Genomic DNA, 24,361 nt, shown 5'->3' with positions numbered 1-24,361 from the left:
GAATAAGAAGCAAGTCAGGAATTAAGGAGCTGAGGAAACAAGCAAAGCCAGAAACAATAGACCTGTGTGTTTAGTATTGACTACCAAGACTACTGTGAAATATTGGTAACAGAATAAGAGCTAAGGAAACTGTGGCTGTATTCCTAACATGGTTTTTACAGGGCAGTTTGTGCTTAACTAACCTGCTTGGCTGCTTGAAAATAATGCACTATGACAGATAAACGTGGATATCGTAGATTTCGATTTTTGTAAAAGATTTTGACAGCTTCACGTGCGAGATTAATGGCTAAGGAAGAGAAAGCAGTAAGGAGTTCCTTACATAGGAAATCAGTTCAAGAATGAAACAGTGTTTTCAGGTGAAAATATTTCAAGTAAAATAGAATTTTAGGAAGCGGTACACTTTAGACTTTTAATTTCAAAAAGCACTCAATTAGCATTCTTTTTTCTTTTCTTCCCTAATTTATAATTATTATGCATTTATTATATTTAATAATGTTACTTATGTGTTATGCTCACTACAAATTATAGTAAAAGTGATTACCAGTGTGTTCAGCCAGAAAATGCTGGTAAATGTAAGAACAATGAATGAAAAATATATATCTTGCTAAGAAATGAAGGAGTTACTGCCACACAGTAGTAAGTCTGAACTACGTAAACAGTAACGATATTTCACAAAGACCATGTTTGGATCATGAAATAAAAGTGTAAAAAACCCATCTTTGAATTTGTAAGAATAATAATTAAAATATCATGCTGTTTGAGTCAAATTAAAACCAAATCAGTAGGTTTCCTCAGTTTAATAAAATATTTTTTAACTTTTGTAGATTTTCTTTATACGATCTTCTTAGCCATTTTTTAATCTATTTTACCTAGCCTCTGAGTTTTTCTCACATGTTCCAGAAACATAGGAAAGAAAATGACACCATATGAGTGGCTTCCATTTGTTTTTCTAAGACAGAAAGCAGTTTGTTCTTTCAGTGTGTCAAGGCTAGAATTTAGTATCACTAAGTTATTTTTAAAGTAAAATGAACAAGCAGATAAAAGGAGACTCTACATGGTGTTCATTTCCATTTGTTCCAAATTATATATTCAATTTTTAAACCATAGAGGAAATCCAGGGATTCCTGTGTGTGCTTCAATTTAGGATGATTTAGAGCAAAAGATCTAAAGTACGGTAGAGTAAGGTTGGTGTCAGTGCTGCGTCTCCTACTAAACCTGCCCTGACCTATTCCTACCCTGTTCTTGTTTCCACAATATGTCATCTTTTCTTTTATGCAACAATCACACAGTATTTTATTTGGAGTTCTCATAATATTCAAATCTATTTCTCAAGTATCAATTACATGACAGACACTGAACTTCTTACTACGCATCACAGTGAGAAGTAAGCCAGTGTCTTGTACAGTTTAGCAGGATAATAAATGATTAAATGAGTGACTGAACAGTGCAGGGCAATAAAGCATGATGTCTAATGTGCTAGGGCAGTGCATACGTTAGGGAGGGTCCATCACACCTGTCTGAGGCCATCGAGTGGAAATGTCAGGGAGAGCTTCTCAAAGACGTGCCATCTAAGGTTAGGTGCTTAGATGTTGTTACACAAGACATTTCAGTCAATCTCACAAAATAGCCCTTTCAAGTACATCTTCATATCCCCATTTTAAAGAAGCAAATGTGAAGGTTGAGAAAAATTTAGTTCCCAGATTCCTCAAGCTAGGAAGTCACACAGGAGTTATGGTTCAATTATGTGTTACTCTGAACCCAAGGTGCAATATCCTTGAAGAAGCCATATCAATATTTCCCTCAGATTCCAGTTCACCTATTTTTAGAGACCATTATAGTGATACCTTTCTTATTTCCTCTTCTGGTTAACTTTTTAGAGTGACTCAAGGAAGTAATGACTAATATCACAAAATTCTGACCTTGAGAGATGATTAGTCATGGGGATAGGAAAATATGCAGCAATCTAGTAGTAAAACCAGGGCCAACCAGAAGGTCCTGGCTGAAATTTACGCTTTTCCTAAATCACAGTGGAATTTTACATCCCTTGGAGGCACTTGCATGTCTGAGCCAGCAAGCCACTGAGATATGACAGGTCCAGCTGTCCACTAGATGCTGGATGCTACTGGATGGAACCTTTAGCAAGAGAGGCATTGATATGTGGAGAGATTTTAATACTTTCTGTAAGAAAGAGCTCAGGTGAAATTAATTTAAATTATATATTGGTTTTATGTTCAAAGTCCATTTTGTTTACTATACATGTAATGATAAATATTCATTTTCATGTCTTGTCCATTTTTGTACCAAATATCTCCTGTCTCTGTGTCTGTCTCTCTGTTTCTCTCTCTCTCTCTCTCTCTCTCTCACACACACACACACACACACACACCCCTCTTAAAGCACACATATCTTTGAAGCAGCAAACATTTAACAGTAACAAAGAGTGGATCATAAAAATGTCTTTTTAATTTTCTCAAAAGGAAACTCTGGACTACTAATACATTTAATTAAAAATAAATATTTATAGTGTATGAATATCAGCTTAAGTTTTTCAAAAGTATATGAATACTGAGTAAATATAAAGGATATTCAAGCTGATAGAATTTGGCAGAATAGGACATGATTTTTATTTTCAAGAAAGAAGATAAATATTTTAATTTACTGATCCATGGAAATTATAATGTAGTATGCTACATTCCAGGTTTTTTTGTTTTTTGTTTGTTTGTTTGTTTGTTTGTTTGTTTTTTTGAGACGGAGTTTCGCTCTTGTTACCCAGGCTGGAGTGCAATGGCGCGATCTCGGCTCACCGCAACCTCCGCCTCCTGGGTTCAGGCAATTCTCCTGCCTCAGCCTCCTGAGTAACTGGGATTACAGGCACGCGCCACCATGCCCAGCTAATTTTTAGTATTTTTAGTAGAGACGGGGTTTCACCATGTTGACCAGGATGGTCTCGATCTCTCGACCTCGTGATCCACCCACCTCGGCCTCCCAAAGTGCTGGGATTACAGGCTTGAGCCACCGCACCCGGCTTGTTTTTTTTTTTTTTACAGATTTTAAGCAACTTTAAATATAGACAACATAGAACAAAGTGAAAAGATTGTTAAGCAATTGTGTTTTAAAAGTTCGTGCTCTTTATAAAGATTGTCTTTGGGGCACTATTTTCAATGTGTAAACTTATAATAATTCTCACATATATTCATTTGTCTCCTTTTCCTACCTCTAGGAAGATAGGAAGGGAAGGTTAGAATTAGAGAAATAAAACTCAAATATGTTGGCAGCATTAGAAAAATATACCAAATACAGCATTTTGGACATAAATGTACTTAGGTACATGATGACTTTCCAAGGACTATGCAGGAGCAGATGGTTCTAAGAAATTTCTTGATCATAAATTTCCATATCTGTTTTTTTTCCCTAACAGTGACCTGCTGGAGAATGCCTGTATTTGAACTGGTTCTGCTTCCTACCTCCTGCTCTTACTGTCACCCTTCACAAAACCTATTGAGCACACAGAGCCACAGCCCAAAGTTTAAAACTGATAGTCAGACAAAGAGGCTGTTTAAAATATTGATGTGGAAACAATGAATATCTAGAGGTTGTTAAATTCTTTTACAATAGAGGCAGTTTACAATTTGCTTTCTGTACAGCTACAGGATATATAATAGCATTATCAACTGATAAATGATTAGGAATGACTTTGGGTGATAGATTACTGTAATTATACATCGTATCACTCTCCTCAAGTTGAAGAATTAGTGGTATTGCTTAAATAGGACACTTTCCATTCCCATAGACTTATTTATGAAAACAGGTTTTCTCATGGTTTCTGTCCATAAAATCAATTCCAACAAAATCTATGAGGAATTCATTCTGGACTTTATTTCCTGTAAATAAACAGTTTGGTCATTTGAGTAAGAAAGTTTGTCCATGTATCTAGATAAAACCACTTATTAACACCTCTGTTATTAACTGTGTGTGTGTGTGTGTGTGTGTGTGTGTGTATACACATATATATGCATATATATATGTGTATATATATATATACACATATATGTATATATGTATGTGATACAGGGTCTGGCTCTGTTCCCCAGGCTGGAATGCAGTGGTGTGACCGCAGCTCACTGCACCCTTCACCTCCCTGCATCTTCCACCTCCCAGACTCAAGACTCAAGCCATTTTTCCATCTCAGCCTCCTAAGTAGCTAGGACTATGGAAGCATACCACCATGTCTAGCTAAGTTATGTATTTTTTGTAAAAATTGGGTTTTGTTATATTGTCCAGGTTAGTCTCAAACTCCTGAGCTCAAGCTATCCACCTGCCTCAGCCTTCCAAAGTGCTAAACAAATATTTATTAAAATGTGGGATGTATATAAATTGTTCAGTAATCTACTATTAATAATTATAAAAGAAACTTTATTTATTTAGAATATTTTTTCACTTAGATTTGCATGTTCACAAGACCTATATTAATGCTAATTTATATAGACCATTTTATAGTAGAAAATATAGGGTATAAATAAAATTATTTAAAGAATAACAAATTTAATTAGAATCAGAGTATGTGGCAGAAATAGAATAATATCAGTTTAAGGAGAAAAAAATGTAGCATTTATTTTAAAATAGAGTTTGTTCATCTTGTTTTAAATGGCTGTTAATGAACATCAAATCGCTCATTTTGATTTCTCTGGACACATGTAAAACTGAGAACTTATAGTTTTATTTTAAAATAGCAATATTGATAGTAGTAAGAAATTATGGGTTGTTGAAGACCTTGGATTATGATGAAATTTTAGGTGGTAGTTTTTGAAAGTTCAAAGGTGTACATAGTTTTCAAAATTGTTTTAGGAACCATATAAGTAAAAAGAAAAACATTGAAGTTGAGACCACCCTAACAACGTAATAGACCCTGTCTCCACAAAAAATAAAAATAAAAAAATTTAGCCAGGCTTGGTGGCATGCACCTGCAGCCCCAGATACTTGGAAGTGTAGGGCATGTGGAGGGAGGCTAAGGCAGGTGGATCCCCTGAACACAGGAGGTCAAGGCTACGTTGAGCTATGATTGCACCACTGCACTCCAGCCTTGGTGACAAAGTGAGACCCTGTCACTCCCACAAAAAAAAATGAAAAAAAAAAAAATTAGTAGCCCTTTACTTTACGTTAATGGGCTTGGAAAGATCGCTGTGCTTATGCAGTCTCTATGTAGAAATTCATAATCATAACTTATAGTTATAAAGAGCATTAACCTATAAAACATTATGACAATTATAAAATATTTACATTTATACTTCACTTTAAAACTTTATAAACCTATTTTCCATGCACAGCCTCTTTGATCTTATACCAAAATAGAAGCTACTTAACCACAGGTGTTATTATATCAATTTTGCAACTAATAAATTCTTTATAGAAGTTGAATTACTTGCCCCAAACAATTGCTAGTAAACTAGGGGCATGATTTCTGCACTTAAGTTTTCAGTCCCACTGTAATTTTATAACTTTAAAATATAACACCAAGGCTGTCTGTTTCTACATGTTCTGCTTTTAAAATGGGGCAGTATTTTTTTTTTAAACATTTGTGGCAGTTCAAGTAAATGAGTGAGGTACTTTAACATATGACATTTAGCTACCTGCGAAATTAATTATGTGAACCAGCTCAGTGCTCTGACCATATAGAAAAATTAAGTTTTGCTACATCAAGTGAGACTCTTTGAATTCTTAATTTTTTCCTTCTTCTAATTATATTTTATAGTATTTTTTTTAATTGTGGTTAGTGGTAGTAGTATTGCTTTAAAACATGAAGTTAACCACAGGGATGTGGGGTAATAATAGTTAATCTTAATTCCATGCTTATCATGTACCTCTTTCTATCCTAAACACATAAAACAAACTAATTAATTTAATCCTCATAACATTTTTGTCAAGTAAGGACTTTTACTAACCCCACCTTACAGGTGAGAAAACTAAGGTAAAGTAACTTGGCCCAGGTTCCAGGCCTAATACACAGGAAATGACATTTGAACGCCATATTAACTATAAAATTACACTATGCAGCTTGTTAAAGAAAAGTTATAATAATAAAAAATAAGATCTAGCAAACTTTTCACATCTTTCAAAAAATATAATGTTTAAATTTTTTACAGGAAGCTGTTTAAAAATGTGTTATGTTTTTCTTCTTGGATATTCTCCTTAATTTACATTTTAAGACATGGTTCATACTGAATTATGGTTTAGTCCATTTTCTCAAGCGAAGACAGATAAATACGGGTTAATGGCTACTATAGTCACTGATTGCAAGGCTAGCTCAAATTATATGGCTGCATAGCCATTACATTTGTTTTCAGAATATTTTTTATTAGGAAAAAATGCAACAAGAAAAATCCAGCAGTGACAAGCAGGATGCTTAAAGATCAACATAAGCAGAGGGATTGAGAAGGTGGGGAACACAATTCATTTTGCTTTTTAAATGTCTGTATTCGCCGATACTGTAAAGTAGCATATTATTAATTATTTTTACAAAACAGATGCCTTTAGAACCTTTCTGCATATCCATGTTATGTTTCTTATCTTATCATCTCTACTTATTAATATATGCAAATAGAATACTTTTAATGACTTAAACACAAAGATGGCTGACAGAAGGGAAATGAGTTGCAATTGCTGATACTGTTCTTAGTAGAGAAGTCCATGTGCTTTATTTTCTTGGTTTAGAAATGAGGTGTATGTACCTGGCTCTATCCCAAAAAGGATGGAATAGAAAGGCTTGCCGGGAGCCTAGAGCTTTATCTCAGTCATTTCTCTGTGGCTGATTGCATTCCCTTTCTTTGATACTGCTATTTTAAACACCTCCTGCATGCATTTTGAATGTAGTGTTCATTCCCTTTATATCTCCTGAGGTGAAAGTCCAACTTCTCCAGGAAGCAGCTGCCAGGGAGACAGTACTGCAGACAGAACTTTCCCCCTAGTGGTTCAGAGCACCTGCCAGTTAGCAAAAATCTTGAAGGCCTTCTAGATCCAAGTATCTCACAGTCAATCAATCAATGTGGGAGAAAGCAAAGTGATTTGGTTGAATTCAAAAATTAAAAAGTAGAGACAACAAAGAAATTTCAGCCTGATTCATGTTTAAAGCCATTGGAACAAAGCTAGAAGCCACTCCAATTTTTGACACCTCTTTTTTTTGAGAACTTTCACATTCTTTGCTTCATTTATCAATTTTATATTCATGCATTCACTAATCTTGTAGCAGAAATAATAAGATCTATCTCCTTCTCAGAATGTTGTTGTGAGTGTTAAATGAGATCATATATTTAAAAAATAATTCTGTGCCTCAACCCACAGTAATCATTCTGCAAATGAAACTTATTAATATTGTCAGGATAAGATGACAATAATTAATAACAGGCCAAAAATTAAGATAGTTTGCTTTTCAGACTTTCTTGGTTTCTTCAATTATAATGTACAAGATCTTTCTTATTCTATCCATGTTTATCTTACTTAATGCTAATTTATATGTTAAATTATTTGCAAATAATGTATTGAAGCACCCATTTTCTGTAAAAATTATTTGGCATTGCTCCTCCTAACACAGACATATTTTTTCTTGGAAGTTTGAATTAAATTAGTTAATGGAAAGAATAAGATAAACCAATTTGTGGTATTATAGAAAAGCATAGTTTAATGATGAGTTAAGTGATTTTAATGTTTAAAATGTGACTTAATCATAACCAAATGTGAATGATTTTCCAGGCATTGTGTGTGTGTGTATATATATACATATACACACACACAAACATATATATATATATATACACACACACACATACACACAAAAAAATGTAAATATATCTATTTGTATATAATATACATGCACATATATATGCACACATATAGGCACACATTTGTGTATATATATAAATGTATATATTGTGTATATATATATACACAGAAACTTAGAGCCAGGCATGGTGACTCATATCTGTAATCCTTCTAATGATTTGAGGGGCTGAAGCGGGAGGATTGCTTGATTCCAGGAGTCTGAGGCTGCAGTGAGCTTATGATCATTCCACTGTACTCAAGCCTGAAAGACAGAGCAGGAATTTGTCTCTTAAAAAACATAGACTTAAAGAATTTTAAGTTGTGCATTAAAGTAAGACTAAACTATATGAATTAGTACTATCACTTGATTACATTAAATTTCACAGATTTTAGGGAGACATTGAGTATAGTTCTGCATGAAGAAAAGCAAGAAATATTCACAAAGCTTAATTTGAAATCTTTAATTTGAAGATTTGGTCTTATAATCAGATAGTAGCTGATAGCTTCCAGCCTTTTTTCCAAAATATTTTAAAAATAAGCTTATTATCCCAAATTGCTATAGTGAAATACATAGAAAATAGAATTTTATTTTTTTGAGACAGTGTTTTCCTCTTGTTGCCCAGGCTATAGTGAAATGGTGTGATCTTGGCTCACTGCAACCTCCGTCCCACGAGTTCAAGCTATTCTGCTACCTCAGCCTCCCAAGTAGCTGGGAGTACAGGCATGTGCCACCACATCTGGTTAATTTTGAATTTTTAGTAGAGATGGGGTTTCTCCATGTTGGTCAGGCTGGTCTTGGACCCTCAACCTCAGGTGATCCGCCTGCCTCTGCCTCTCAACATGCTGGGATTAAAGGCACAAGCCACTGCACTGGGCCAGAAAATAGAATTTTTTTTTCCAACAAAATAAGAAATCAATGCTACTTGTGTTTTTTTTTTTTCTTTTTTGCTATTACACAAGAAGCAAAATATACCCAACATGGCATAACTCTCATTTTGAAAATAAATGTACGTGTTTTATTGATATTACTTCGGTTCTAAGGCCTGAAGATTTAGTGCAATTATTTCACAATAAAGTTTTCCCCATATGATACAAATGTCAATAAGCAAGTCATCTGTTAGTTACTTACCTTTCTGTATCTCAGTGTCTTCATTGTAAAATTGGCAAAATGATAGTAATAATAGTACTTGACAGTAATAGTACTTGACAGTAATAGTACTTGACAGTACCTACCTCAAAGGCTTCTTGTGAGGATTGAATGAAGAATATACATAACATGCTTAGAAATGTATCTGATGCATAGTAATGTTAACATATTACTATGGTATACTGAACAGTATTGAACTGTTACCTGCCGAAGTGCAATTTTCACTTAGATATCACCAGAAACTTTTTTTTTTTTTTTGAGACAGAGTCTCACTCTGTTACCAGGCTGGCATGCAGTGTCGCAATCTTGGTTCACTGCAATCACTACCTCCTGGATTCAAGCGATTCTCCTGCCTCAGCCTCCTGAATACTTGGGATTACAGGCACGCAATGCCACACCCAGCTAATTTTTGTATTTTTAGTTGAGACAGGGTTTCACCATGTTGGCCAGGATGGTCTCGATCTCCTGACCTCGTGATCCGCCCACCTTGGCCTCCCAAAGTGCTGGGATTACAGGCATGAGCCACTGCGCCCAGCCCAGCAGCATATTTTTAAAATTCTTATCATCCATAAGAATGAGTATTTCATTAAATAATTAAAAGTCACCGGACAAATTGCTACCATGGATTTCCCCCCACCCTTCACTGACTCCCACCTCCGCCACACCTGCAAAAATAGAAAGAACCATTTCTGTGTCAGAGTATTGTAAAAGAGAATTTAAAATATTGTCAATCATATTACATAAAGTGATATTATCTAGGAAGTATTTATCTAACCTTATAATTTATGTATACATACATACATATTACCTAGGAATCAACTATCATGAAAGATACCAAGAAGAGAGTGCCTTATAAACAAAGGTAGGGTAGAAAGAGGGTAGAATTTGTTCTGTTCCATATCATCTCTGCTTTACTTGCCTTACTTCAGTTTGGTCATGAAGTCAGGATATCAAAACTCTCCTTGTGTGCAGAATTAGCATGGAGATTGTACAGGGTACTGAACTCTGTTAATATGCTTTTGAAAGTTCTCCTGTCAAATTTAGGACTTTATGATACAATGAAGGGACAGCTGTGAAGGTAGCTGGCAAGTCTCTTCATAGGAATATTATTTTCACTCAGTTTAGCTTTGAATACAAGAGAAAATGTACTTTTCTTTTCTTGATTAGTGCCTTTAATAGGAGCTTTCATTAATCAACATGTCTTGAGAGAAGCTGTTCTTTTTCCATAGAGCTGAATAAATTCTGCCTTGTGAAATACTGGTAATGGTGTTAATGCTTATGTTTTTGGTCTGTGCTACAAGAAATCTGAGATTTAAGTGGACAAAATCATTCCTCAGCAGCCACAGCCTTTTTTACTTAACTGAGCTTTAAAAAATAATAAACACGCTAAATGTGCTATTTTTTACTACACTCTCTGATGTCTGCCTTTCGGATTTAATCACCACAGGATATAGTATCACAGGCACATTCTGTTAGAATTATTCTAACAGTTTGATCAAATAGCATCTCACCAAATGGGACTTCAAACCCCAAAATAGGGACCTGCCCGATATGTATTAACATGCTTTATAAGGGGTCTCCTTAAAAGAACGTAGGCAGCAGTGCCATTCTTATTAGAAAAGCATTAAATATCATGAGCCTGGGCTTATATAATTAACCATGAAGCAAAAGGAAATGTTCAGGCTATTTTGTATATATTTTCCAATGGCCAGATGTTTGAAACTATGTGTACAAAATATCTAGATGATTGACTGAAAATTTAAGTATTTATCATGATATTTGGTATAGAGTCAACACAGCATATGCTGAAGAGTGTACTTTTGGAACTGTTTTATTCATCTTCTTGCAAAATAAGTAGTCTAGCAGATTTTTTAGTGAAAAATAAAAACCACTATCAAGGAAAGCTATGCCATACTCAATTAAAGGATATATTTATTACTGAACATTTTTATTCAGATTATTTCATTGTCTGCATTTCAAAGGGATCCTAAGATCACTTGCTGCTAAAATGTTTTATTTTGAAGTCCAAAGAAAAAAGATCGGAGTTTGTGATCAGAGAACTGTTGCTTCATCCTGTCCCCTTAATGATCTGACCGCCCTCACTTCACCGAACTCTCCCTTACACCCTAATCCCTCCATTCTAAAAAGGGAGATCCCCCTGAAATGCTGCCGTCTGACTCTAAAAATACTAGCATTGTCTGTCATTTTGGTTAAGAATGCAAACCAACTGGCTTTGTTCAATCACAACCTGCCAGTACCTTTGCTTCTTCAACTAAAAAAATGAAGATAATAGTAGTATCTGGCTCATAGGGTTATGTGAAGTTTAAATGGTATAATAAATGTAAAATGCCTAACAAACCTCCTAGCACACACTAAGCAGAATGTCTAATGGTTTAAAAGGGTTTCTGAAGTGCAGAGTCAAGTGTTGTAGTTCTTTCTTATTTCAAGTAGTTATGTGTATGAATGATTTACTTGATCTGCCACCAGCACCCTGCCCACCTCTGCCCCTGACTTGCCTTTTTTTTTTCCTGATGACTGAATTCTTAGCTCAGTTTTTCACTTACTGATTCAGATTGCTTAGCATATCCTCTGTATCTTTCACTGGCTATTGCCTGTACTACATGTATTTGCCTTTAATTATATGTTATTGTAGTTTATGTAGGTGTGGCTTTGCTTTTCCATCTATACTGCACTTTGGGAATTTTCATGTACTTTAGCATATTATTTCTTTCTCCAAAATTTTCCTAATTTTTACCTTCATTCCTCCACTCAACACACAGTTATATTTACTGTTCATTATGTTTAGGACCTTGGAATACATAGAAGCAACCAAATAGACAAAATTTCTGGATCTTGCTTCTAGTTGAAAGAAATAGACAATAATCAGTCAAGTAAATAGATAATATGTCTAAAGGGAGCATTTGGAACAGTGATACTATTTTTGCTATTTAATACATTAAGTCATTTAATGAAGACCTAAGTAAGATAAGGGAACAAGTTATGTAGAACTCTGGGGGGAAAAATTTCAGGGAAGAAATAGCAAATGCAAACTAACTGAGGCAAGAAGAGCATCCCTGACTTGCTGGAAGCACAGCTAGAGGACCACAGCCTAGAGCAGAGTAACGTGGAAGAGAGGGGTGGGAGGTAAAGTCAGAAAAGCATCAGGGGACCAGATTCTATAGGGCTGTGTTGATCACTGTCAGAATTATACATCTTCGTATGAATTAATAGAAGGCTTAGAGTTGTTGATGAGCTGATTTAAACTCTAAAATGTTCATTCCGCTTACTGTGGGAAGAATGGACCTGACTACAAGGGTCAAGGGCAGAAGCCAGACACTCTCAGAGAATCTCAATAATCCAATTATAATGACAATTTAATTACTACATTTTTCACTTCCTGTTCTGCATGACGGCTGTTCATGCACATGCTTTATCATCCTTGCTAAATTATGAATTCTGTATAGGCCAGGATTCCAACAAATTCATATTTGTAGACACTAGACTTCTTAAACCAACAAAAAAATATTTGGTACCCAAACAGTACAAAAATATATTGCTATCTTGCTCCTCTATTTGGCTTTCACCCTCCACCTCATTGTGCCCTACATAGCTTCCCTCCTTAAAACATTTCTTAATACAGCATACACATGTCAAGCAATATTCTTTGTATTGTAAAGGAAAAAATTAGGATGCAGGTGGAGAACAAAAAAGAAGTACAGAGGAAGAAGACATAATTATTATTCTGAAGAAATCTTTATAATGACAAAAATAAACAACACCCACACATACATACACTCATGTGTGTTTATATGTTTGGCCTTTTCACATATTCTATATGGTCATCTCATACTGGACCTTTAAACTACATCTATTTTCTATATGATTTCATAAAATAGCCATGCCTACATAGAATTGCTATTCAAAATCTGTAAAATTCCATGTATGGTAATTTGGGTTACTTATGTTCTAACTTAATAATGTAGTTTGAGAATAATTCTACAAAATTTCCAAAAGGAAATATTTTTTTTCTGATTGTCATGCAAGAGTATTACTAATGTGTATCTTGAAAAACTTTGAGTTGGAAACAATGACTACTACAAAGTATAGTTGTCGAAGCCAAAGAGACATAAATGGCACCTTTTTTTTTTTTTTTATTCATGAAGAGGTTGAATTCTATTCTTCTGTGGCAACCTATGTCATGCCACAATTGAGGAACAGTGCTTATGCTAAGACTCGTGGTTAATCTCTGCAGTCTTCCTAATACCCCCCAAATAAAAGTGAAGCTGCTCTTGCCTCTAGGGAAATGGAAATGCCCAATAGAGCATTCTAAATTACACTTTCATGGTAAAATATCCGCTAATAATTAATTTTCTGCTTCCTTTAGACTAGGACAGGTTAAGCAGTTGGTCACATTCAGTAAATAAGAAATTACTTGCAGTAATTTCTGCAACATTCTAATCATTTTCCCATTTCTGAAACCTAGTTTGAAAGTCTTTGATCCGCATTACAGTGGAAAGGACGTTGAATGTGAAAAGAGAATGCTGGATTATGAATTCAATATTGGTACCCACTAATGTTGTGGCTTAGGCCAGTCATTTAACCTAAACATCTCCATTTATTTCTTAGTGATTAAGAGCTTTGCAATCTATACCTACAAAGGGTTGTTATGAACATTCAATAAAAACACATGCAAAGGCCATAGATGCAGAGGTCACACAAAAACACTTCATGAAACCAGATACTAAATGACACGTTAGAATTATCACAGTCCTTGCAGTGGTGTTTCAGAGTTCTATCCTGTACCAGCACAAATGTGATCTTGTGAAATGGGAAATATACTCCCTCTATCTGCTTTCTGCATGTTATTTAGAATGGCAATATTCTGGAATCGTTTAATTACATCATTAAAGGGGGTTTTATTTTATTTATTAAATACGTAAGGACAAGCTTTTCCATTAACTGTGACCTTTACGACTTCTGTTTGGGATTCTGTAGATGGTAAAGCTGACTGCAAATTAGATTCTGCAATGTACCTTGTTCCTTACTTTTTCACCCACTGATTAGTTTCATACAGTTGACAGCAGCCCACCCTGTTGCTTTCAGCTTGCAATTTTGTAGCAATCTCAAACACTGTGTTCAATCCCCCAAGGTGTTCTGTGGAAATGCTGTCAAACTATTTCTATGTATGTGTGTTTTCATTCTGTAGCTGTGCTTTGTGCTCATTTAAGAAAACCAGTCTTTAATTTGTAACAGAACATTTTCAAGATAAAACAGAATTCCCGGCCTCAGCAAAATCACTGGCATATGACCACAGCCTTCTTCTGATCTAAAGCCTGATGTGGCTGACTTTTATAAAACATAATGCTGTATTTTTGAAATGTGTTGCAGAATATGGCTAAATAAATGGGTGCAAATTTTTCCTTAAAATCTATTAATTGACATTATGCTTGTCTTCATCATCTGGATCCAGTTAATTTTTCCAGTTCCATCTCTCATTCCTTTTACCATATATCTCATGGTTATCTGTACTTCTTTGAAATGCTGTTTCTCTCATGTGTACCTGGTGTTGCCCACATATAGCATATCTGTCTAGAATCACACGTCTTATAATACTTAGCTCTTTACCTCAGACATTGCCTATCGTAGAAGACCTCTCTCTATGCCTTCAACACCCTTTCTGAGTCAAGTAACTCTCTTTGATCTCTCATGCGTCCTGTGTATGATGTAATAAAAAATTTTCCTTTCTGTATAATAATTGGTTTGTTCTTATGTCTTCCTTGCTAGACTAAAATTTTTACACAGCAATAGACAATGCCTATTTGAATCCATAAATAGATGCCTTATAAATGTTTACTGGATAAATGAATGTTTCATTAAAAAACTATTGATCAATAAATTGATAAACAAGTAACATTATTAATAAAAGTGTTATACTAGATTTGCTATGTCTGATGACAACAGCAATCAGTAAACACAGTTTATAGTTTTATCAGTGAAACATAGTTTATAGTTTTGGTGTACAAGCTTACCAACTGTGCGAATGCAAGCTATTTTAAAAATAAACCCTTATAGGCCAGGCTCTATGGCTGAAACCTGTAATTCCAACATTTTGGGAGGCTGAGGTGGGCAGATTGCCTGAGGTCAGGAGTTCAAGACCAGCCTGGCCAACATGGAAAAACCCCATCTCTATATACATATAAAAATTATCCAGGCACAATGGCAGGCGCCTGTAATCCCAACTACCAGGGAGGCTGAGGTGGGAGAATTGATTGAACCGGACAGATGGAGGCTGTAGTGAGCCAAGATTATGCCACTGCATTCCAGCCTGAGCAACAGAATAAGATCCTGTCTCAAAAGAAATAAATAAGTAAAAAAATAAATGAATAAACTCTTCTATGGTTCTATGACTTCTGCATCTGGTACATTATATTCAGTATCAGATTGGGTCAGGTCAGTCTAAATCATAGACCTTTCTTGCTTCTCATAATTTCAAACAAAGAAATAGGCTTTGATGTAGAAAATTGTTTAAACTAATTTAACTTTATTTAGATTTGTCATCCAAACAGAATGAAAAAGACTTTTCACTAACTTTCAGTTGAAACACACACACACACACACACACACACACAAATACATATTTTTAAAAAAACTGTATGAAAGTATTGTTTCACATTTGCATTAGGAATAGAAGATGCATCAGTATGTTCATGTTTCCTGAGTTAATGTCTGATGTTTGTATTTGATGCTGTGCTATTATTCTGTAAAAGAAAATAACACTTAGAACAAAATAATGTCTCTCATTTTCATTTTGATTAATAGTGTTATATCTCTTGTAATTTGTAGGTGTTATTTGGAAGATGGAGCTTCAAAGGGTGCCTGGCTGAACCGGTCGAGTATTATTTTTGCGGGACCTGATAAGTGGTCAGTGGATCCTCGAGTTTCAATTTCAACATTGAATAAAAGAGACTACAGCCTCCAGATACAGAATGTAGATGTGACAGATGATGGCCCATACACGTGTTCTGTTCAAACTCAACATACACCCAGAACAATGCAGGTGCATCTAACTGTGCAAGGTATGTATTTTCAGAACTACTATATTGTGAAAGACTGTGCTTAGCAATGTTTAATATTTAGGTATCAAAATGACTAAGAAGCAATTAACAATGCTGAAATATTTGTTGAAGTAGATTGTCATTGTTTTCAGGGGTTTACATTCCAAGATACCAGAAAGTCATTAAGAGTCATAGTGACAGGCCAGGCACAGTGGCTCATGCCTGTAATTCCAGCACTTTGGGAGGCCAAGGTGGGTGGATCACGAGGTCAGGAGTTCAAGACCAGTCTGGCCAAGATGGTGAAACCCTGTCTCTACTAAAAATACAAAAATTAGCTGAGAACAGTGGCAGGTGCCTGCAATCTCAGCTACTCAGGAGGCTGAGCCAGGAGAATCACTTGAACCCAGGAGGTGGAGGTTGCAGTGAGATAAGATCACACCACTGCACTCTAGCCTGGGCAAAAAAGCGAGACTCCATCTCCAAAAAAAAAAAAGAAGAGTCATACAGACAGAATGAAAAAGTCTTTTGACTGGCTTTGAATTGAAACACACACACAGACACATACACATACAAACTTTAAAAAATATATGCAAATATTGTAGCCACTAAGCAGTGTAATGACTATTACAGGCATTCAAATCCCCACTTACAAAGATCAAGAAATATCCACTAATACCATATTATGACATTTGTACATGATTCACCTTGTATCTTCCTTTGATTCATCCCTTCAATAAATCTTTGGGAGCCCATGATTGATATATTAAAATAAATATTTGAAGCTTACAATAGATACCTGAAAATATTAGAACTTTTTATATATGCATAGTAACTCTTTAAATGCAGTCCTCCAAGCATTCAAATACTCTGTCTCAATCCAACTTCTGTTTACTTAGATTCAATTCACAATGAAAATTAGCAGCCTTCTAATATTTCTTTATTTAAATATAGAATAATTGAGAAAATATGTAAACAATGGTTTATATTTGATTTACTCTCAATAGATCATAAATCATGCTAGCTTTCAATCTCCAGATATAAACAGAATCATCAAATTCTTTTATTTCTCTTGCATACTAAAATGTAAGAGCATATGTACCCTACAATACAATTGGTTTTCAAGAAAAATGCGATTATTATGCTAGAATGGAAAACATTTATTTTTTGCCCTTTTACATTATTTCCTTGTATTTTATAGATTAATCGTGTGTTGGTTGTTTGGAAATATGCTCTGTGGAACTGAAAATGATGTTGCCATATTTCTAAATAAAATTACTAACAAATTATATGATAATATGGTACCAGAGCATGCATATTTTATTCCTAATAGGAAAGTTGCATGAGCAAGTCAGTTGTACTGTCTCTAAGTTTACCCTTCAATAAGTCAAAGCTGAAAATTAATTTAGTTGCATAGCTTAAGTCTGAAAAAGATTATTAATCTATAACCTTATTAACTGACCTTTTTTCTTACATAAAGTTAAACTTGAATTCAAACACAGCTTCAATTGTTAGTACAGTAAATATTTTAACTCTGTGATAAGGTTAAACTTCTTAATTAAACAATTAACTTTAAGGAAGAAAGCATAACTTGAAAAATAATTCAGCGGAATTCCTCAATGATTTTTCTTTTCTCTACAGATTATTGCAGACTGTAGAGATATTCATTATTTAAAAGTGATATATAAGAATATAATAACATTTTCACAAAAGTCCATCTTTATTCAGAGATTATTTAGGGACTCCAGAGGGTGGGAGTTAGTCCAGCTTCAGAAACTGGCATGAGATTATAAGACAAAATGGATTTCTTATGTTATTCAAGCCTAATCCTGTTCTCTCATTCAGTTCTCTGCCCTTCGACTTGACGCTAAAAATTTTCATTATGTGAAAAAACTATACATGGACAATAATATGTTTGAGTTACTTAAGATACAGACATTTTGCTTGTACATTTTAAATGATATTTCTTGTAGGTTTAAATGATATTTTTGAAGAATAAATATATTCCATTTTCCTTATTCCATTCTCTCTTGTTCCATATTAGGCCTGTATTTTAAATATCCAGACTATGGGTATTTAAGACCTGCATAGGTACAGGCTTAATTCTCATAGGATTTAAAAAATAACTTTATAAAACATAGGTTGTTTAATATTGTTCATGTTTTAAAATCTGCTACACACCTACTATAGTACTTTTTTTACTAGTCATTTGGTCATTAGATCCTGGCAAACTCTTGAGTAGTTAGGAATGTACTTATTGAATATTCCTTCAGTGTAATATTTTGTTCTTCTAGAAAAAGGAAGAAATGCATGTTACTGTTTTGAAAGCATAAGATTGGACAAAATTAAAAACTAATAATTTTACAGTATTTATGAATGTAATTACTTATTAGAAGTTGATTGACATGTAGGCGGTTTTCAAATTACATTAATAAAGTTCAGGGAATACGTTAATAGGCTTGTCAGTCAATTCAAGTACTAAATAAATGTCATAAAAAGTCAACCCCACATAAGCTACATTTCTTTTCAATGAACAAAAATAAACTGATGTGTACACCTCTTCAGTCTCTAAATTTGTTAGGTTGTCTGATGCCCAGGGGTATCAGCATAAGTTTCGAAGCATATGCTCTTTGCCTAACAATCTGTCAATCCTTTATTCACCAAGATAAAGAATCTTAGCAACTGAGGGAAGACTGTATTAATCACTGATGTCAAACATACATTGACTGGTAAAAACAAAGCTCATCTTCAATTGTTGCATGTACTCCAGGAAAATACTTTTTAAAAAAAAATCATTTTAAAAAGGGATAAAAAGGAGATATGTTGTCAACACAGACACTTTGAAAAATTTATTAATGCTATCAGTTTCTTAGAGCTATTAATATAAATAAATGGAGCGATGGAGGAGGAAAACACTAAAGTAGGAATAGGAAAACCTGGATTCAAATCTGGAATTATCCTGCATAAAATAGGCAATTGTGAAGTCTCCCTGAACTCTAGCTTTCTCATTTTAAAAGGGACATAGACAAGAAAATCTTTGAGGTCCACATCAGTCAAGAAAAGACAAGTGATAAAAACAAACTAAAACAAAACAAATTAAAAACAGTAACAAAAATCTCACTTCAATTATTTGCTTTGATTTAATAGGAAAAAAGTATGTCAAAAAATAAACATATTTTATAACTTTTATTAAGCACCATATGAACTAATTTTTACATCTAGCTCCTGTTACTACTACTCCACAAGTACATTTCATTCCTCTTTATATTTTTCTTTATCCAATGGAGCTGAGTAATCTATGTACTCATGAAATTTGAAGAATGTGATAATTTGGAGCCTGGCTTTAAAAAGGTAGAAACTGGCTAATAGACTTAATATGAAATAAAATTTTTCATTACCTATATATAACATGGTATTGATAAATTAAATTACCTGTTATTCACTGTTTTGAACTATGTGATACAACATTTACTAAGAACACATTTCTTTGTTTATAAGTATAGAAGTGTGTGAGGCTGGATGACTTATTATGAAGCAAGATCTCCCTATTACAATACTATAAAGATGTGAAACATGAAATATGAGCACTGCCCACTTGAATATGTGTCAGGAATTGTGCTATGATTAGAATGGGTCTCCCAAAGTTCGTGTGTTGGAAACAATCCTGAAAGGAACAAAGTTTGAGGTGCAGTTAAAGAAAAGGTGGTTATTTATTCGTAAGTGCTCTCATGGGGTTAATATTGTTGTCATGGGATTGGATTAGTTATTGTGAGAATGGGTTTGTTATAAAAGTGAGTTTGGCCCCCTCTTGCTTTCTTGCTCTTGTCTATCTGTTTTCTGCCATGGGGTGATGCAGCACAAAGGCCCTTGGAAGACACTGGCACTATGCTCTTGGACTTCTCAGCCCCCAGAAATGTGAGCCACACAAATTTCTGTTCATTATAAATTACTGAATCTGGGATATTCTGTTATTACAACATAAACTTTGAGTTCTCCACAATGTTTAAGGTCTAGGTTATATGTAGCACAAATTAGACACTCATAGATATTGTGTATTGAACAAACACCTATGAAATGTTTACTGTTCAACTCATTCCCTTTCAAGGAAATATACTCTAAGTTTTCTCTGGTCAGAGTAGAAGGAGATTTGACTAGCACATAACTGGATAATCAAAATAACTTCTCAAAGATATGTAACTTCTCCAGGGTATTGTGATTTCCATAGGATATATAACTCTCCTAGAATATTTGTAATAGCTGGAGTGCTGTACTTCCCTTATCAAGGGTGGGCTTGTTTCTCTAGATACCGGGTTTGTAGTTAGAAGACAACATTCAGGACTCTTTTGAGGACAGCCTCAGCTGCAGAGAGCCACCTTGCTAAAGTCAAGCCCTGCCTAGAGCAGCCAACACCCCATGACTACTTCAGGCAAGGAGTAATTCCTTTTGGCCCAATGTAGGACAGCTTTGCTGGGCCATGTTAGGTTCAGAGCTCCTCATGGGCAGCTGAGGCTACTGTCAAGACTCAACCGCAGCTCAGCTTACTATATTCAAACCCATCTCCTTCTTCTTCCATCCCCAAGGACTCACCACAAGGATATTTCCTAATAATCATCCTGCACTCTAAATTTCATCTCGTTTGAATCCATTTCACAAAGATCCTAAATTATGAAAATATCACTTACCTGTTGCTTAGCCATTGTTTTGAGAAAGGCTTTATAAAGTGAAAAGACATTCAAACATCATTTATTATTAATGTTCTATTTTATGTTAAAAAGGATTTGAAGTGGCTTATAGAGAAGTATTCAGATAGATAGGAGGCAAAAAATAAACCAAGATAGATAGGAGGCAAAAAATAAACGAGAAGATTAGGATACAGTCAGAGGTGAGGTTAGATCATAAAATTTGTAATATGATTTTCATATACTTTCAGAGCATGGCAAAAAATTTAGTTCTAAGATTTCTAAAGCCTATGTAGAAAGAAACAGAATCAGTTATTCGTTTCATAGTTCATAGGTTAAAACTTATTTTTTCTATGATCCTGTTATTCAGAATAGAGCAGCATTGCTGCTGTGAGCTATCTAAGAGCATCACTGTGAGGTATAAGGAACATCTCTTTGGTACACATAGCATTGATTCAAAAGGCTTTTACTTATAACAGCTTTAAATATAACGTGAAGTGTAGGAAAGTTAAAAAAAAAATAAATTTAAAAATAAATTGAACAAAATGCTGTTTCAATAACAGGGAGACAGCTTTTTTATTATCACCTTAATCTATGAATAAATTTTAGAATCTATTCTTCTTAGGCAAAACTCCACAAATATTATTTCTCCCAATTAATCATTGAATAGTAATTCAGCTGCAGGTACTTCAAAGTTATCCTTATCAATGAGTATCTGGAGAGCAATCACTCTATGTGGTCAGGTATAAAGCCATATTCTCCAAAGATTAGCACATCTTTGTCTAATGTTACCATGCTTTTGATGAATACTAAGGCCTTAAAGGGGTACACACTGAAAGAGAATAACACACTCTGTTCCAGTTTGAACTGATGGGCATAAACAGCATCACAGGACATGGGTCTGCTTTCCCCAAAGACCAAAAGGAGAAAAAACAAACAAAAAAACAAACAAACAAACAAACAAAAAACCATCAATCGTGAAAAAAGCTTAATCAAATACTACATACATGGGACAGTTGAAGCCATTGTTCTGCAACAGTGAAAATTACAAAATTTTCAACTAGTCAAAAAATGAAACCAAAAAGAAATTATCGGCACTAACAAAAGTTTTACAGAGCCACTGATGGTGGGCCAGTCATTGGATGCAATAATGGTTCATGACAAGACTCTCATATTGGATCGTTGCCCGTTTTTTATTCAGGATCTAATTTTACCTGTGAAGGAGATCTAGATTATACATGGGAACCCAATCTCGGACATGCTCTAAAACACAAAGAAATGGACAAAGAGTCAAACCACAGGCTGTTAATATTTTTAGCATGGAAACAAATAATAAACCATATGAATTAAAAATGGCTTAATAATTTGTTATGTACTGTTACCCTACCCAGAATATCTTTATCTTTAATGAATGCACCCTCATACTTACAAAACATAATCATAGATAAATGAAAAACAGTAACTTGTTAGTGGAGCTGCCACCAGTAAAAACTAGGAGTAGGTTTTCCAAAATTGTCCATGTTTTTTTCTATGTGATCTATAGCTTCTTTATATCAATAACTAGATAACAGAGCTATTCTAAGAGCATATATGATAAACACATTATCTGCTTGTAAGAAACGCTTATTATTTGCTCTCTAAAAATTGGTTAAAAGTGATCTCAAATATTTAAAATAAAAGTTACATGGATAGGGATGTATATACTCATTCTCATTCTCTTTGCAGGGGATTCTGACCTGTTCTACTGTAAATCATTCTTTACTTACTCTATTTACATTATAGTGCAGTTCCAGTGGAAGCCAAATTATGCTGAGCTCAGATAGACTAATCAATACCTGACTACTGATTACAGGGTGAAAGACCAAGTAAGTTCAATTACTGATAAAAATAAGATTGTATTAGTTCCTACAGATTTCTCCATAATGAAGTGATAGTAACAATGGAAACATGCTTAAGAACATTCCATTGCTTTTTCTATTTCTATTGTCTGAAATGTCCAGTTTTGCAATTTATGAAGACAGGATCTTATTAGCATTTTGGAAGATATGCCTCATTAGTTAATAGAACTATCATTATATATTTTTTTTGAGACAGCATCTCACTCTGTGTCCAAGCTGGAGTGTAGTGGCACAATCTTGGTTTACTGCAGCCTCAACCTCCCCAGCCTCAGGTGATCCTCCTACCCCACCCTCCCATGTAGCTGGGACTGCAGGTGCATGCCACTCTGCCTGGCTATTTCTTTTCTTTTCTTTTCTTTTTGTGAGATTGGGTACACATAGCATTGATTCATGAGGCTTTTACTTATAACAGCTTTCAATATAACCTGAAGTCCCAACACTTCAGGTAATATTGGAAGCTGTTATAAGTAAAAGCCTTCAGGTTATATTGAAAGCTGTTATAAGTAGAAGACTTCAGGTTATATTGAAAGCTGTTATAAGTAAAAGTAAAAAAAAAAAAAAAAAAAAAAACAGTAATGGTGAAAAAAGCAGGTCAAATACTACATACACGGGACAGTTCAAGCCATTGTTCTGCAACAGTGAAAATTTCAAATTTTTCAACAAGTCAAAAAATGAAACCAAAGAGAAATTATTGGCACTAACAAAAGTTTTATGGAGCTACTGATGTTGAAACAGTCATTGTCTGGATCTTATTAGCATTTTGGAAGATATGCCTCATTAGTTAATGTTGCCCATGCTGGTCTCTAATGCCTAGGCTCAGTTGATCTACCCACCTCAGCCAGCCTCCCTAAGTGCTGAGATTACAGACATGAGTCCCTATGCCTGGACAGGACTATCATTATATTCCCTGAGTACTTTATCCAGTAGGAAATATTTAATCTGTTGAATTATATGAAGCAGTACTATTGAGGACTACAGAAATAATGGTCTCATATCTAAACAATTTAGAATAGTTATGCCTAATTTGGGAAACTTGGGAAAAATAAGTTTTTCAGCTGTGATTATCTGGATGTTAGCAAGATTATCTCCCCAAATACCTTCACAGAAAAATTCAGAATCAAGGTTATTTTCCCAAATGTACCTTCACAGATACATTTAGATCTAAGATTATTTTCCCAAATATACCTTCACAGACAAATTCAGATCCAAGATTATTTTCCCAAATATACCTTCACAGAAAAACTCAGGTCCACCATCTGTGCTTATGTGGGGTAAGCTTTTTTAGGCAATGAAATATTGTATAACAATTTAAAAAATTATTGCATTTTTCAGGTGGACGTTTTCAGCTTTCTTTTCACACTATCCCTTCTGGCTAGAATTGCTATGGTTACATGGCAGGGTATATCAGACCAGATTCTAGGAATTCATTACCTCACTTTTCTTTGAATATATTGACATTCATTATATTATGGGTTTAGCTACTAAGATTTATAAAATATAAGGTGAATTGAGCTACTTTTAGTAAAATTCTTATTTGAATACAAGCTTGTCTTCCAGAATATACTTTTTAAAAAATATTCTAATATTCAGAATTATCGAACATTACTTTTCTGCAGTTGAGATAAAAGAAGTAGCAGAAAGAGAAGGTAGATTTCGATAAATAGTATTTTATTTCCAAAAGATTATCTGTATAAATATATGGATCATATTTCCTTAATCAAAATTATCATATGAAATTTTATATATTGCCTAATGTAAGGTCTGATATTAAAA

At 34.3% G+C, this 24,361-nt stretch overlaps 1 protein-coding gene across 1 annotated transcript in view; it reads left to right on the top strand.

Moving 5' to 3' along the window:
* The window catches only part of NEGR1 (neuronal growth regulator 1), a 932,106-nt gene that overhangs the window by 352,564 nt on the left and 555,181 nt on the right, over positions 1-24,361 (top strand). Inside the window, exon 2 of the mRNA XM_003921414.4 lies at positions 15,803-16,035. Within this exon, the coding sequence (XP_003921463.1) occupies positions 15,803-16,035 (233 nt within the window). The remainder of the gene's footprint in view (positions 1-15,802; positions 16,036-24,361) is intronic.

The sequence above is a fragment of the Saimiri boliviensis genome, chromosome 11, assembly GCF_048565385.1.
Source record: "Saimiri boliviensis isolate mSaiBol1 chromosome 11, mSaiBol1.pri, whole genome shotgun sequence".
Classification (NCBI taxonomy): domain Eukaryota; kingdom Metazoa; phylum Chordata; class Mammalia; order Primates; family Cebidae; genus Saimiri; species Saimiri boliviensis.
This window is presented reverse-complemented; position numbering and strand designations above follow the sequence as displayed.